The sequence below is a fragment of the Scomber scombrus genome, chromosome 11 (genome assembly GCF_963691925.1).
Source record: "Scomber scombrus chromosome 11, fScoSco1.1, whole genome shotgun sequence".
Lineage (NCBI taxonomy): Eukaryota > Metazoa > Chordata > Actinopteri > Scombriformes > Scombridae > Scomber > Scomber scombrus.
In genome coordinates this window covers 13,587,029-13,604,503 of record NC_084980.1, presented here as the reverse complement: position 1 = coordinate 13,604,503, position 17,475 = coordinate 13,587,029, and the positions used below count along the sequence as shown (strand labels likewise).

Below are 17,475 nucleotides of genomic sequence, written 5' to 3'. Positions count from 1 at the left end.
ATGAGCTCTTTCATCTGATACCACATTTGCCCAACATTTTGCCCCAACAGCTCAGTAGCGCCCCCTAATGCGTTTTCCCCACTTAGGATGTACTGACAAACTCTAAAACTCACCAAATTGGACACACTCGTCAAGACTCACGAATATTATTTTTTGGTATGACCGCAACCTTTTAAGTGCCAAACTGACTCTACAGCGCCCCCTAGAACATTATAAGTTGAAGCCCCGCCTTCTACATGCACGTACATGAACGAAATTTAGGATTCATATATATCATGACCAGACGCACAAAAAAGCCTCTTGGACCCATACCCTAAGTCCAACAGGAAGTCGGCCATCTTGGATCACAGGTGCATTTTTGTCGCCATTTTCCCCATTTCCAGGCCTCGTACTTTAACAAACTCCTCCTGCAGTTTTGACTCCACAGACTTCAGATTGGAACTGTATCATCCTCAGACCTTGATGATGTAAACTTGACGACAGATTTTTCCTACGTTATACCAGGTGGGCGTGGCAGTCGTTTGTTTGTATAAACAAACAACTCCTTATAACTCCTCCATACATTGTCGGATGTTAATACATGCACTGCGTAAAATGTCACACCTGTTGAAGCCGTTTCAATTTCAACATCATTGGGGGTGGGTGTGGCAAGGGGTCTCCATAGCGCCCCCTAACAGCAGGTCATGTGACCACAAACTTTGTCTGATCTTCGTGAAATTTACAGGATTCATAGCACTCATGGGTAAACCCCCAAATTATTTTTTTCAAATTTTTTGCTCTAACAGGAAGTGAGTTATTGTGCATTTCCTGCGTCAATTTTCCGTTTTTCCCTCTGCGTTTAGAGGACTTTCCCGTCTTCACAGAATCACCAGATTTGCCACATAGGCTTACACTCAGGAGCACTTTAATTTGAGACCATAACTGCCCCTGGGCGTGGCACAACAGCTGAATAGCGCCCCCTAGTGACTTTATACATTTTGTATATTTTCACAAACTCCTACACTCACCAAATTGTACACATACGTCAACAGTCACACATATTGACTACTGACAAAGTTTGGGATTTTTAAGTGAGAAAATGACTCCACAGCGCCCCCTGGAAGATTTCAAAGTTTAAGCCCCGCCTTCCACATTGACATAGAGAAATTAAATCGGTAACGCCTATGTATAGTGTAAAGACGCACAAAAAAGCCTCTTGGACCCATACCCTAACTCCAACAGAAAGTCGACCATTATATGAATGACTTATCCAGTTTCATTTATGCTCTTGGTTTGCCATCTAGTGGAGACATTAACCCCATCACACAATGTTCCATTGAAGCAGCAGGAGCAAAGACCTTTACATGGCTGCTGTCAATGCCCTGCGACTGCGACAAGCACTGACATTCCTGCGTATGAAGACCTCTACCTGCGCGCCCTCCGACTGCGCCACAGTCCGACGTGCATGGATGTGCGAGGGCCCTTCGACACTGCTTGCAGTTTTAATTAAGTATTATTATTTTGCCGGCTTAGTATAGTGATTATTGGTGTGTGCACAGTGTTTGATTACTGCTGAAATTTTGTTTGGACATTAAAAGGGACAATATATTGTATGGTTTGAAAGAAAACTGATATAAGCTGTGGACTTGTAAAAAACAAAAGAGTACACTAAATTTATTTATTTTTGCATTATTATTCAAGTAAAATAGTACTTTTAATCTATAAGTTAGTTTCTGAGTGTATTTTCTAACTTTAAAAGGTTTGAGGTCCACATATCTTGCATATATCTGACTGTTGTGCTTGTGAATATTTAATAACGGGTCAGTACACTTAATTATTTTGATATAAAGAGGCCACTAACATCTGGTTACATCCATAGTTCTAAGGTTACTAAAGGACCCAAGATAAATAATATTAAGTTAATTAGAGTTAACCCACTAAAGTTAAGTGAAGTTAAGAACTCAGGGCCCCATCTACATATATTGAGGGTAGACGGGCTACAAGGATATCTTTGTCTATCTTTATATTTGTCTCCTTTCATCTGTGTGCCATGGACGGGTCCTGGCTAGCTAACCATTCTTTTAATTATCGAGCAATCTGTTGATTATTTTTCTCAAATATTTGAGTAGTCATTTGGTCTAAAAAATGCCCTAAAATGGTAAAAAATGTTTATCACTGTTTGCCAAAGCCAGCAAATGTGGTGTTTTGTCCTAACTATCACTCCATTATCCAAATATATTCACTTTACCGTCATAGAAAGCCTAAGAAACTTGAAAATATGTACATTTATGAAGCTGGAACCAGAGAATTTTTGTATTGACTCAGAATGATTAATCCATTTTTTAAACGGTTTCTGATTCAATTTCTACCATTCAACTAATCAATTAATCGACTAACCGTTTCAGCTCCACCACAGTGTAATTTAAAATGACTGAATTACTGAACATTAATTACCTCCATATTTCCCCCAGCAACAAAAAGCAGTAGAGGCAAACCGGTAATTAGAGCTGATTTTAATTGAGATGAAACAAAATCCTGACAACTCTCTGTCTGTCTAGACACCTTTGTTTACACTGGCAGATTTTCTTTATGCCTTAGCATTGCTCCATGTTACCACCCACATGTATTTGAAGCAAAGAATACACCTAACAGCAACTTGCAAACACTGACAGAACCAAATGTCTAAATGATTGAGAAATATTTGGATTTGACCTCTTATCATGAGAGTGTCAAGTTTCAGAGGAAGAGGTGTGATTTAAAGGCAGTTGTTATTCATTTTCATAATCTCCATTAACTGATATAACTGTCAAATTTAAGTCGCGTTTGTTTATGTGTTTAAGTATTGTTGGTATCCGTGCTACACCTGTGCTCCAACATATATACTTCTCCTGAACTATTTTTTGTAAGGGGATAAAAGCCATAAGACAAAACTACAGTGGTAACCCTTTTTTTTCCAAAAGAGTCTTGGAAAATACAAACTTTGTCTTCTTCAACTTAAGTAAAAGTCCTTGTGTATACTGTGCATTTTTAAAAGATCAATTTTTTTCCTTACCTCAGTCTATGCAGAATCAACAGACAGATGTGTGTATTTGATTGTGGTGGAGTGAAGAGATTGTTGAGAGACAAGGGCAGGTATCACAGCTTGTTAAAAACATGTATGGGTCACACTTTAACCCAGTCAGGTGAATGCCAAATTTCTACAGCTCTTTACAGTGCATGTTTGCTCAGGGACAATTGGCAAGGAATGTAGACATATGCCATCGCTCTGTTTGCAGCAAAAGATCCTGATTGTGTATGTGTTCACCTTATAAGTAGAAAAATCAGATAAGACTCATGCAACTGCCCCAGTTAGAAGATAAATCATTGCCCTGACATAAACACACCATCCAAAGCTGCCTTTTCCCCAAGAGCAACTCAGATTTATTTTTAAACTTCATATTTATATCAAATCTTATACCTGTAGTAGTAATAATGATCTGGCTTATTTAGTGCTAAATTTACTTATGGGCTCTTCCACTTAAACTGAACACCAATAGTTTTAACCATTGACAACATCTGAAATGTTTTCATTTTTGTGTTTTCAGGTGGTCGTATCAACAGCAGGGACGTGTGGATGTATAACTCTCAACTCAACCTGTGGATCAGAGTGGCTTCTCTTAACAAAGGCCGCTGGAGACACAAGATGGGCGTCCTACTGGGCAAGGTAAGGACGGACCTCAAGCTGGATTCATGCTTCTGCTCCAGGGTGCATAAGATCCTCACCATAGATGACTCTTATAGAGGAGATTATTTATAGTTCAGTGTCAGATTTTACCGCTTAATAGCACCATTGCAGCATTAGATAGTTGTGTCACAAATGATTTGGCCAGTTATAGTTCAGACAGCCTCCACAAAGTATCTCATAGCCAGCATGGCCCTGACACGTCATGTTTTTTTTAAAGATGTACTCATCAATGTTTGTGTAACCTACAGTACGGCCACGGAGATCTACAAGCGTAGTAACAGAGCTACGGTGTAACTCTCCAACACACGTATAACACAAGTATAAATCCAGCACATACACTTCCAATAAAGTAATGGTTGAGATTTTAAGGAAAATGTAAGGCACGCTTGTAGAAACTGCAGTCAGGGGCGCTTTGGAGGATTAAGATGACGATGCATTGCATAATCATTGTCTTAATTACCGGTTGCTACCTGACCTGAGGCAAACTACAAACGTGGGTATTTTCACAGTGAAGAAATAATGTGGAACCACCTGCTGTAAAGGTAGTGGAATCTTCCATGGAGCTTTTTTTTACTACTACTTTTGATTCATATCGTGTCTCAACTCATTGTTAGACAGACTCTCTGAAGTTGGATTCAGACTACAGGAGTTTTGGGCCAATTTATCTCAGAGGGGAAATCTGGTCTGGGACCTTGCTCTGTGTCAGTCTTCAGCCCAGATTATCTGGTAATGTAAAGGGTTTAGAGATCTAATCTTAAACCACTAGAACTAGAACTGCTCACAGACTCATCTGTCAATTATTTCAAACATGTTTGTTAGAATATAAAATCTGGATGATCACATCACTACCTTCCGAGCAGGACCCATGTATGTATAAAGAGAACTAGATACAGTTATGAAAGTTGCCGAGTGTCACATGAAGCCAAAAAAGTCACTTCTAGCCGTAAAGAAATACTTCGATGAAAACACACTACAGACTTCCACTGGCTGAGGTGGCTAACTTCCAGTTAAGCCTTCAGGCTAACCTAAATGGGTATAAAACAAAATGAACTTTCAAAATGTAATTGGACTAAATGGATCAAGTTCTGATTATGAAACGAGTCGTTTCGCGGGGGTTGTGATGCTCAGAAAAATGTCTCCACTGATTTGCAGACGTCTCTTTCACAGTGTAAGTCTATGGGAAAGAGTCTTTTTGGACCAGTTACAATTACATGGTTTGGCCACAAGGTCAAATTAGCTTGAAAGTCTGGCGCTGTTCCTGTATCCAGTTCTCTTTATGCATCCATGGTGGGACCACAATAGCCAATAAGAGAGACAAGTCTACGAGGATTTGACAGTACTGCTGATGGTGTTGCCAAGCAACAGTAAACATTCGAGCCCTTGAGGCTAACATTAGCTTGCATGCTACTGTTGAAAGATATTAATATCAGGCAGTCAGACAGCTACAATCTACCCTCCAGTTCTCCCTAAAGAACAGACAACTTGTACTGACTGTGTCTCCCCAAACAATTTTTCATTCAGACTCATTAACTGTCTGATTTTGTTTTTTCTCACTGAAAAGCAAGCTGTTGTACCATGTCAGTCTCCATTTTTTAAACATCTTGTTTCCCCATGAGATAATGTGAGGTGGTGCTTTGCTCCCTCTGGCATGATAATCTTAATATCCTGTAGTGTGTGATTTGCCATTATTTTCAAATATTATAGTGTTTGCATGTTAGAGATTAGAAAGAAGAATGTATGTGGAGTTTCTGCTTATGTGTGTGATGCAACTCAATTTCAAAATCGTTTAGGATTTTAAAACTGCTGTAGTCTGAGCCGGCTTCACCTGTAGGCCTGGGAAAAAAAGAAGTTTTTAGACAGTATGCAAAACCTTAGACAGGTTTTGCATACTCAGGGATGATTGACATTTAGTATCTAGTCTAAGACTTCAGTAACTCACACGTGGCAGAAAAGCTACTTCATATCATTTCAGTCACATTTGACTATAGTCTGCTGTCGGCTTTTCAGTGATCATCCACGTTGGTCTGTGAGATCACCTTGTAACAAGAAATGACACTATACATGTTTTTTGTATGTGAGCCATCCGTTTGTTGCTCCAGGGTTTGTAAACAACGGGTGGCAACTCGTCTCACATCCTGGATACATACAAGCAGAATTCAACAGAGAGCAGGAAGTTTGCTTTTATTTAAAACTGACTCACTGAAGCAGTGCAGGTAATTTACCTATTACTTACCCCACACATAGAAATTAATTAAACATTAAACCGTCACTTCTATTAATTCTGGTAGATCTTGTAGCAATTTTTAAACATTTTCATTTCAACATTTTGTCATATATCAGTTGAATCATCCGAGCCCCCAGTATTATATATATAATTTCACATTGCACATTTGTGATCTTTGATCATCTTGATGTGATTATTATTAGAATTATTAATTGCACACTGCATATGCTGTTTACATCTGGTCAATATTTTGCACATGGCATCTCATTCTCTTCTATTTAATGTTTAAAATGTACAACTGTAGCAGCTCTTCTCTCTTAGAATATATTTTGCATATTCAAACATGGAGCAATTTTAAAGTCTTTTTTTGATCTTATTTAGGATTAATTACTTTTGGTTGGTTCTGATTCAGATATATATGACATGTCAAGTGTCACATTATAACCAAAGGACGGGCACAAGTAATGAAATCTGAGCAAAGTTTATATCTACACGTGACCTGGTTACTGATCCTCGATTGCTGCTTCTGCTCTTGAGCTGTTTTATTTAGAGTGTAGTAGAGGGCCAGGTGGACATTCTTGTTTCAGGGCATTGGGAGTTTAGTGGACGTGTGCCAGTACCTCACACTTCCAAGTTAAGGACTAGCTCACTCCATCATCCCGTATCATGCTTCATGTGTCTCTGCTCTGCTGGGTTTGCACACACAGGCATAACACAGCACACTTAAATGTATACAGTGCAAGGCTGTGTCCTGTTTTTTCAGTTTACAGCGATACTCTAACATTTCATGTGTTTTTAAACTACATGGTCAAGTGGCAGCATTTGTGGTGATGAAGACTCTGATAATGGACCACTGGTATTACAGTGATATATGTAACTCATGAAATGTTTCTGAACTGTAATTATCTGTTATTAGTGTTGCAAAAAGAAGAACGGCCATTGATTGTGTTGTTGAAACAGGCAGAACATTAAACAGACATGACTCAGGCTAACAAACAGTCATGTGTATGCTTTAGTCATCATGTGTACAAGTGCACACACTTGTATTCAACATGGACGCAAGTATTTTTGGAAAACTTTGGGCTGAAACAGGACTTTATGTAAAAACTCAGAAAGGGCACGACTCAGGAGAGGTTGCTGTCATCTGCAGGGACTGAGAGAACATATTTTTCTTATTTTTGGAGGACTCACTGTAGCCAATCAGTATTGGATTTTCTATGACTTGTAAACAACACCCAAAATGCTTAACTGCCTTGCCACAGAAACCACAAACACAATAGCGTGTGTGTACAGTCAAACTACACACTAGCTCTCCACAACTGTGAGGTAATCCGCTGGACAGTTACTGTGACTGTTAAAGTCAATAATGAACTCCAACTTGAGTCATGTATCAAGATACAATGAAAACAAATTGGACTGATATGGCTGCCAATTAACTTATCTCCATGTTACAGTTACAGATCATTACAGGAAACCAAGTTTAAACTTCTTTAAATCTGCAGCTAAAAAAATATTTGATGCTAAAATTAGGCAAACGCATAGTAGAATTTTTTTTTGCAACTTAGAAGTTTAAATTGGCCAGACATGCAGCAGTGACACATATGTAGTGCCTACACAGTATATATGCACTCAGAAACACACACACACACACACACAAACTTTATGCCCTCTCTCGAAAAAACAAATTCCTTGGAGATGGTTAAACCCCCAGAGAGGCTCTTGTCTCTGACCACTTCCTGTGTCTGTCACACACATGTAGTTTTGTCCTCCTCTTCTCAAATCTTCTTCTCTTTGTCTCTCTCTTTCTTTAACAAACTCTTGAGAGTTGAGAGTGAAATGGCTTCATCCTTTTAAGTGTCTTAAGCTAGGTACTGGCCATTCTCCTGACTGGAGATAAATTACATCTTCTCTCTGAAGGAAAACTTTTATTTGTTTGTGTAAATTGTCTTAAATTGTATCATCTTATCTCTAGTGCTTATTTTGGTATCATTTTTCCACAGTACTCTGCTCTTGTCTGTGGTATTTATCCGATTTCAATTTTGTGTTTTTTTTTTTTTACAGATTGGTTAGTTAGTTAAACATTTCCAGTGAAAACGTTTCATCTTGTTTTCATTCCAGATTATGTCTCTCCTCTTATCTCAGAAACCTATGGTATGTGTCTCTTTACGACATGTGTCAGTGTTGTTTTTTTCCCCAGAGTTCCTCCTCTTGAGTTTGAACCCAGTCATTTCCTCATTCAGTCTGTAATTTCCCACTCTGATGTACAACACTGATGCTCCAGTTGAGTGTATGAGTGTGTAAAAATGCCTGTATAATGAGCATGTACGTACAGTTGAAACCAGAAGTTTACATACACTGTATAAAAAGACATAACCTTTTTTTCTCACTGTCTGACTTTATATCAGACGAAACTATCCTGTTTTTAGTCAGTTAGGATTACCAAAATTATTTATATTTGCTAAATGCCAGAATAATAAGAAAGATAATTTTTTAGACAATTTTTTATTACTTTCTTCAAAGTCAGAAGTTTACATACATTTCATTAGTATTTGTTAGCATTGCCTTTTAACTGTATGACTTGGGTCAAACGTTTTGGGTATCCTTCCACAAGCTTCTCACAATAGTTTGCTGGAATTTTGCAAACTGTAATCTGGCTTTTTTATGTCGCTTTTGGAGCAATGGCTTCTTCCTCGCTGAGTGGATGATGACACTCTCTTACCAGCTTCAGCCAGCATCTTCACAAGGTCTTTTGCTTTTGTTCTTGGGTTGATACGCACATTTCGCACCAAAGCACGTTCGTCTCTTGGACACAGAACCCGTCTCCTTCCTGAGCGGTATGATGGCTGGACATTCCCATGGTGTTTATACTTGCGTATAATTGTTTGAACAGATGAACGTGGCTCCTTCAGGCATCTGGAAATTGTACCCAAGGACGAACCATACTTGTGGAATTCCACAATTTTCTTCCTGATATCTTGGCTGATTTCTTTTGATTACCCCATGATGTCACACGCACAGGAAGAAGTGTGTTTGAGGTGTGCCTTAAAATACATCCACAGGTGTGCCTCTAATGAACTCAAATGTTGTCAATTAACCTATCAGAAGCTTCCAAACCCATCACATCATCATCTGGGCTTTCCCAAATTGTTTAAAGGCATAGTAATCTTAGTGTATGTAAACTTCTGACTTTGAAGAAAGTAATAAAAAATTGTCTAAAAAATTATCCCTCTCATTATTCTGGCATTTAGCAAATATAAATAAATTTTGTAATCCTAACTGACCTAAAACAGGAAAAGTTTTGTCTGATATAAAGTCAGACAGTGAGAAAAAAAGGTTATATCTTTTTATACAGTGTATGTAAACTTCTGGTTTCAACTGTATATTCACATTTCCATGCAAGGCCTCTGCACTGTCTCCACCAAACGTATTATTTCAACAATTTGCATATTAGGTGAGAAACTCAAATATTTTCTAACCTGCACACATAAGCACGTCAGTCTTACTACACTTGTGGAGACTATTACATTCATTCACTTATTCTTCCTTCCTGTAACTGTAAGTTAAATCTTGTACTGCTGTACAAGAGTTGTACTGCTCTTGTTTCCATAGAGCAAAAATAGGTCACCAGTTGTTTTCCTCTCCCTGTTATGTCTGCACTTGGTGACGGCTGTTCTCATCTATCATAAATATCTCGCTCTTTCTTTCTCTCTATCTTTCTTTGTCTCCCTATCAGTCTCCCCCTCTCTCTTTCTCGGTTATTAGAGTCTCTTGTGGTTATGACTTCTCACTTCTCTGCATGTTTAGGAAACTGTTAATCCTTCAGTCAGTGTTGGTGTTTAAACATGCTGATATAATAAGCCGTGAACGTTCTTGTTCTGTGGCTGGAGAGTTTGTCCACAGAGAGCCATGAATCATGTTCGGCTTGGTATTTAAGTGACGGCCACATGTCTCAAATGGGTATGGAGTATTTGCTACCATCATTGAGCTCACGTGAAAAGTGCCTATATTGACATACTTGCTTTTTCTAATGGTGTATTAAAACCATGTAGGTTGTTTTATTTGGTGAGTGCAGAGTGGTGAGGTCGAAAAAAAAGGAATAATCCAATCCACCTCCACCCCCCTCCCAACCCCCACTCCCTACCGTCACCATCCTCAAACAAGCTAGTGTCTGGATATCCTCACTGGAAGGTTAAAGGGTCTGTTCCCCCCAAATATGGAAAGACACATTATTTCATTTACCTTTTTGTCCTCAGCTTTTTGGCCCTAAATGTCAACAGATTTCACAGTGGCTATTTTCCAATTGAAAGTAGTTTCAATGGAAAGTGTTTACAGTGACGTCTATAAAATATCCTGCATAACCAGGACATTGTGTCAAGAGAGACAATGCTTTTAGCATCACCATGCATTAGTCCCCATTGGATTGGGGAAGAGGCGGAAATCTCACAAGATGAGCAATTGTGATGAATAAGAAATGCGTTTTGTAATATGGGTGAATCAGACCGTATGTAAATATATTATCTAATTTCAGTCATTTTAGCCAAATTTTAACTGCTGGGCATGAGATCCACTGTAAAGGCCATACTCAGTGTATGTGCACTGGAGGCTTCGGGTTTCCACATAACACTTGTGTAAGTTGAATACTGGACCAGAATTGATTTCAAAACTAGTTTTGATTCCAGAAATCAATCATATGCTATCAATCATAGGCCCACACCTCAAAATCAGATTTTGAGTGAGCACAGAGAAACTTTCCAGCAGATCAATGTGAAAAGTGTCAAACTCTGCTCAGTGAAGCACAAACATCCAACTGTAGGAACAAGAAGAAAAACATTTTTTAAGTGGAGGGGGACTTTATTTTTCAGTTAAGAAAAATCTTTTTAAACACTTTCATTTTGTGCTTGATTAACTTTATCTCTCAGTGCCACATAACTTTCTTATCTCTCTATTGTTTTCTCTCGTTTATGTGTGGCAACAAAGAACCCACATATAATGCTCTTTATCAGCAGTATCAAAAACATGGAGTTAAAAAAAAAAACAATTTTCATCTGATCTATTTGGCGGTGGCAGTTGTCACATAGATATATGGGCACATAGATCAAAAGACTTGCATGTTGTTGTCATTCATGGAGATTGTTTGTGATTTCTCTCTCTGTTTCAAACTTTTCAGTTGGAAAAAGCGGTAGTACTATCAACAAGGTCAGGTGCTGAATGCAAATATCCATGAACCCCATGCACTTCCCTCTTTTTGTTCCCCCTTTTTCCCTTCATCTCTCTTTGTATTTTGTTTCTTTCTTCACTGTACTTGTTTACGCTCAAGATTTTGTTGAGAGACAGGAACAGCCTGAAGGTTTTCTCTTGCATAAGATCAGCCTGTTGATGCAGTGCTATGCCTGACACGTGATCTAAAAAAATCTCAACCTTTATACCTGCTTTTTAAAAATGTTTAAACTGTGTTTCATTTAAATAAAAATGTTCACAATTCTTTACGCCATGCTTTTACCAATTCTACTTATTTTGACATTCTTTGCTCTACAAGAGAACAATATGTGTAACCATAAGGCACTTGTTAGAGTGCATATCTTATGTCAACAAAAACAATTCTCCACTTTGTAATGCTGCAGCCTCCAGTAAGGTTTATGTTTGTTTATTGTTTGTGGCTCAAATTGGATTATCCAGAAAATGGCTTTCGACAGAACTTCATCAGCCACTTTGAAAATTCAAGCTGCTACAAACTAAAAAAAACAAACAATAACATCTTAGATCTACAAAATGTGGCCAACTGACCCTACTGCCAAGGGGGAACTTTACTCTTGTTTACAGGGTTTTGAAATATCTTGCTAAAAGATATGTAAATGACAACATTATATTCCTACAATTACACAAAGCAAATATCCTTTATTATATATTGAAATGTAAATTATAATAGGAATGAAAACATTATGACAACACATTGCAACACAAATTCACAACCTGATGTTTATCTGAAAGGCCCCATTTGAAGCTTCAATCTTAAAATGACAATGATGGTAGTCATTGTAAACCACCATGACACAAGGTTCAAGATAATTTTATGTTGTTCCTGACATTTTTGAAAGCAATGTTAAAGTTCAAGGTTATCAAATGCACTGGTGCTTCACAGCAGTGTTTATGCATATAAAAGCGCTGAGGGCAGGGATAATTGTGCTTTTACTGGAGCAGAACCTCATCCTTCAACCTGATAGACTAGTTTTCTTTGTGCTGACGCAGAAACTATTATTCGTATTTGTGAGTAAGCTTGAACTCAAACATACTTCCTAAAGGGAATCATCACGTTTGATTGATCTTGCCTTATGTAAAGCAATTACAACTCCCCTAATCCAAATACATTTGTGTGTGTCCTCAGGTCTATGCTGTAGGTGGCTATGATGGCCAGAGCCGCTTGAGCAGCGTGGAGTGTTACGACTCCTTCTCAAACCGCTGGACAGAGGTGGCTCCAATGAAAGAGGCGGTCAGCTCTCCAGCTGTGGCCAGCTGTGCCGGCAAGCTCTTTGTCATAGGAGGAGGGCCAGACGACGACACTTGTTCAGACAAGGTGGGAAACAGATGTGTGCTCCCCCCAACCACACAATTAAGCATATAGTGATGACAGTTTTCAGAGATTATACCTTTTTTAAAGGAAAAAAGGATGTGCAAAAGCCCATTTTTCTCAGGGTAGACATGTCAGTGGGTTGTGTGAACTCCATTCATTGTAGTCTAGAAACATATATGCAAAATTTTATGTGACCTAGACTCAGATTATATATTTAAGATGAATGATGAAACATTAATGGGCACACTCATGGCACCTTTTACAGGCAACTTCAGACAACCAATACACAAATCAATATGCCTAGTCGACTGTTGTGGCCTTTTTTCCGAAACATAACATTTTCCTAAATAAAATCAAGTTTAAGAATTTAAATTTAGTTTCACTGTCTGATTACTGAGCATTCTTAGCCTCTGAAATAAAACTGGTGTGATACAAAAACATAACCTGCATCTTTTTCAGTTTACCATCCCTGATTGACAGTTTATATAGCAGGGTTGTCTGGTTGATCAAGATTAATCTAGTTTTACTGCATTAATTGCATGCTGATCATTATCTCTGTGCCAATTTTTTTTAACCATGCAGTATTAGTGACATTATTCTGATGGAAATAGGGAATGGTACAGGAAGAAAACAATAGTAGTTTAAGGCAGATTAACCATTTTCAGATGGAAAGAAAGAGACTTACTTTAAAATGCATCAGTAATGCTCCAAAGACCAGGAGGGGTGCCACTGTATAATACTTTGTTTAAATAAACTCAGATGTCAGGAAATGACATGCTACCCTGGAATTGTTTTGTTTTGACTGACTGTTGTGCCGCTGGTGGTAAACAGGAAAATGGTGGCATTCGCAGGAATACAAACTTCAGTAGAAATGGTTTTCCTTCTTGATTTCTGTCCTTGATTGATCCCAAAGGCCCTCATCTGTTGGAGTGAAATCATACACTTTCACACGCTGTTCACATGAGTTGTAGTTAGAGATAACGTTGTTTGAAAGGAGGCTATTGTAAAGAGCAATTGGAGAATAAAGCACAAGTCAAGACACTGAATAGTCAGTCAAACCACAGAAGAAGAAAAGTTTTCAGACCTTTTCTCTATTTTTATTAATGAATTTCCAAAAATGTGTTCTAATTGTTCTATTCAATGATATGAAGATGACATGATTATATATTCATCTCATTGTGATATGAGTAAAATTCAAAGGTCTTTGCAATCAGAATTGTCTTTGTTATTAAAAAAACATTTTTGAACAAATATCACAATAAACAAGCAGAAGTCTTGTAGTATGTTGTTTGGTACTAGTAATAATCTTAACAATTCATCTGCTCAGTTGGCTATTTATTTTAATGATGGGTCACCTCTTATTAAAGTTGATCAGTTTAAAGACTCAAGACTTTGAATTGATTCTGAATTTACTTTTAGACCTCATATTGATTTTTATTTGAAATAAAACAAATGTTAGTCTCAGAATACATCAGACAGTAAATTGATTTACTGGCCAAGTAAGAAAAAGATTTTTCCAACAGCTTTATTTCCCATTATAGATTATGGTGATATCATATACCAGAACACCTCTGAAACACATCTTCATTCTTTAAAGACATTTTCATTGATTGTTCTTTGTTTTCAAATGCATTTACTGTAACTAACCTTTATGCTTAAAACAGCTTTTAGTTCCATTCATTTGTACATCTTCTCCCGTGTGTGTGTGTGTGTGTGTATATATATATAAGTTATATTTTTTATACTTTCCCCTTAAGTCAAACACATTTAATTACATGTAACTGTATATCACAGGTCCAGTGCTATGATCCAGAGACTGACACTTGGTTACTACGGGCCAACATCCCCATTGCCAAGCGCTGTATCACAGCAGTGTCCCTCAACAACATGATATATGTATGTGGAGGTCTCACCAAATCCATATTCTGCTACGACCCCGCAGAGGATTACTGGATGCATGTGGTACAAACCTTTAGCAAACAGGTAAGACATTAAATGCAAAAAACTGAGCACTTATTTACTCTGAAGCTGCTGTCTCTAATGTCTGTCTGTTACTCCCTGCAGGAGAGCTGTGGCATGTCAGTGTGTAACGGTAAGATCTTCATCCTTGGTGGCAGAGGGGAAAATGGCGAAGCCACAGACACCATCCTGTGTTATGACCCGTCAACAGGCATCATCACAGGAGTGGCAGCCATGCCACGGCCTATCTCCTACCATGGCTGTGTAACCATCCATCGCTACAATGACAAGTACCACAGGCTGTGACCATAAACCAACAGACAGACAGACAGACAGACAGACACACACAGACCCACACACACACACACACACACACACACACACACACTCATATGAGTGCACACAATAAAGAACTCTTTGAAGCTTGGGCTATTCAATTTCACCCCACGCACAGCACAAACACAGTGATTTATTTTCTCACAGCATCATGTAGCAATACTTGTGATGCTGTGAATCTGTAACATCCATATTTTAGTCCTAATGTGGAAGTGCTCAGTTGTTGATGACACTAATAACATGGAGTCAGATGGCAGATGTGCTTTACATTAGTTAGAAACTTCACAATGTTGGGAAGTAATGAATCATTAGAAAATTGGCAGGTCAAGCAAAGAAAATGAGTAATGCTGACTGTAGAGGATGGAGATCCTTTTGAACACCTAATTGAAGTTTCTATATGATAATTGTTTGCTTTTCTAACTGCATGTTTAAGTTTTCTGTAACACCACTTTCAAACTAACTGAAAAAGCTGTTACAAGCAGGTGATTAGTAACTGATCTACATTTTGAATGTGCCGCTTCCCAACACTTGTGTTTTCAATACTGTGCAAAGTAACATCACTCTGAGATATAGGTCACAGATGAGCTCACGTGATTACACAGTGCTAATGAACAAAAAACAAAGCCTTGAGGCAAAAATTGACAAGTTCCATATAGAGACAAGAGTAATCTGCCAGCAGAAGAAAAATTAGATGGATTTATTTTTGACTGACAGATGAGGTCAGAGGCCAGGTCAGATGTCTAACCCTGTGCACTCTGCGCTTCATTGCAGATACTGTATGTATATTCAGCACTACATAGCCCAGCACGGGTAAAGAATATCGCCCTCTGTTTTTTAACTCTTAAACTCTCTCGTGATACTAAAAATGACCTCTCTCACAGTATCAGTAGTCATAAAAAATAGTTGCTCTCACCTGTTGACCCAGAGAAGAGAAGAGATAAATGGCAGAGACTGAGTCAACATACTGGAACATATCCACTATTAGCTTTGTCCTCATTTCCTTTTTTCCCCTTGCATCACTCCACTTATCACCTAGCTGCACTTCCCATGTGTGTTTCCATTTCCCTATTCCAGCAGTGTCATCACCTCACATTTTCTGATCCACAATGACATCTCCTTTAAAGCTTTATTTTGCTACATTATCATTAATATTATTACACTCATTACTACATTTTCTTTTTAATTTTTTTTAAGTTATACTTTTGTGTTTTTTTAAATTGTGTATAATGTTTGTGTTATTGTATTATATGTGCAGTAGCTTTAGCTAAGTGTGTCTGTTTCATATCAATGCTAGTTCATTGGTGTAGTGGGCTTGTGGGTGGGTTTTGTAGATTTGAGAAGCCTTTGTAGATCAAACTCGAAGACTGCTCTGAATATGTGGTGTGCATGTATAGTGTGTGTGTATGTTTGTATGTGACTTTTACAACTTGGTTTGGATGTATTGGAGCCACGGAGGTTTATCAATGACTTCTAGTGTAAGCATTGCATGTCTGCGCTCTGTTAACACAACTGCTCACCAACGCTGGCACCTCTCACCTGTACACTTACATGTAAAGATGTAACTCGGGGTAACCATAGATACCTTCAGGTGTGTATGTGTGTTTACTAGTCAGCTAAGGTGGTGTGTGTAGCAGTGCTATACCTCACACACGGGAGGGGGGGGGGGGGGGATTAAGAACTATGAAAGACAAGGGTTTTGGTCAGTAAAAGTCACCTTTTACTACAATAGGTGTTGATAGACTAGATATATTGCTGTGAATATAACTTTAATATGTTTTTTTTTCTTTGTTTAACTTGTATTTAAATATATCTTTTACTTGGTTGCATATTGTTTTTTTTCTGTAACTGAGAGCCCCAATTGTGCACTTTGACAGAACCCTTTTAAATGTAGAAATATATGACGATTCTTTTCTTCTTCTTTTTTTTTCTTTACTGTATCAGTAAATGTTCTTTGCTTTCATGTGATGTATGGAATAGATGGTGGAAGGGCCTGTCAGCTCCTCCTGTTGGCCGCAGCCTGCTATGATCCTGATATACCAACAAAAACAACAAAGACCCTCAAGAGAACAATGTTCGTATGTTTAAGTAAGAGGGTCACGTTTGAAAATGGAGGTTAGTATGTTTGTTGCCGTCTAACCACATGTAACCTGAGTAGAACAGGATGTGCTTCCGTCTGTCAGTCACAATGACAAAAACAGGTAGGGTAGGTAGTATTTCGGCTTAAATCATCCTCCGAGCTATTTCTTAGAAGTGTGAGTTTAGCATGAGGTCTTCAACAGTAATACCAGCTAAAAAAGAAAATACCCCCAGGCCCACCTACAGTGCATTGAAGAGTAACTCAGGAGGCCAACAAGGGGAGACTGATGGACCAGAAAGTGGTAAAGAAACAGAGAGGGAGTTAGATAAATGGTGAGAGAGAAAGAGAGAGAGAATCTGAGTTTGTGTGCGTCTGTGATTTCACCGAGTATTTACTCAAAATGGAACACAAACACTATCTTATGTTGATTTGTAGTTATGTAGAGGCTTTCATACATTGTTTTACTTTGATAAGATTATTCATTGTTGTTGATTTTTGTGTTTAGTTTGCTTGTTGTGGTGAGTTGCGGGAATGTGTGTTGCTGAAATATTTTGACTGCCACATGTAAATGGTATGCCCTGAACTAAACTTGCGCGTTAAAAGTTCAA

General features: G+C 38.2%; 1 protein-coding gene across 1 annotated transcript in view; it reads left to right on the top strand.

Moving 5' to 3' along the window:
* Window positions 1-16,454, top strand: part of klhl24a (kelch-like family member 24a) — a 31,244-nt gene extending 14,790 nt beyond the window's left edge. Inside the window, exons 5-8 of the mRNA XM_062428884.1 lie at window positions 3,564-3,682; window positions 12,310-12,498; window positions 14,290-14,478; window positions 14,560-16,454. Coding sequence (XP_062284868.1) covers window positions 3,564-3,682; window positions 12,310-12,498; window positions 14,290-14,478; window positions 14,560-14,760 — 698 coding nt within the window. The 3' untranslated portion in view covers window positions 14,761-16,454. The remainder of the gene's footprint in view (window positions 1-3,563; window positions 3,683-12,309; window positions 12,499-14,289; window positions 14,479-14,559) is intronic.
* Window positions 16,455-17,475: the final 1,021 nt, after the last annotated feature.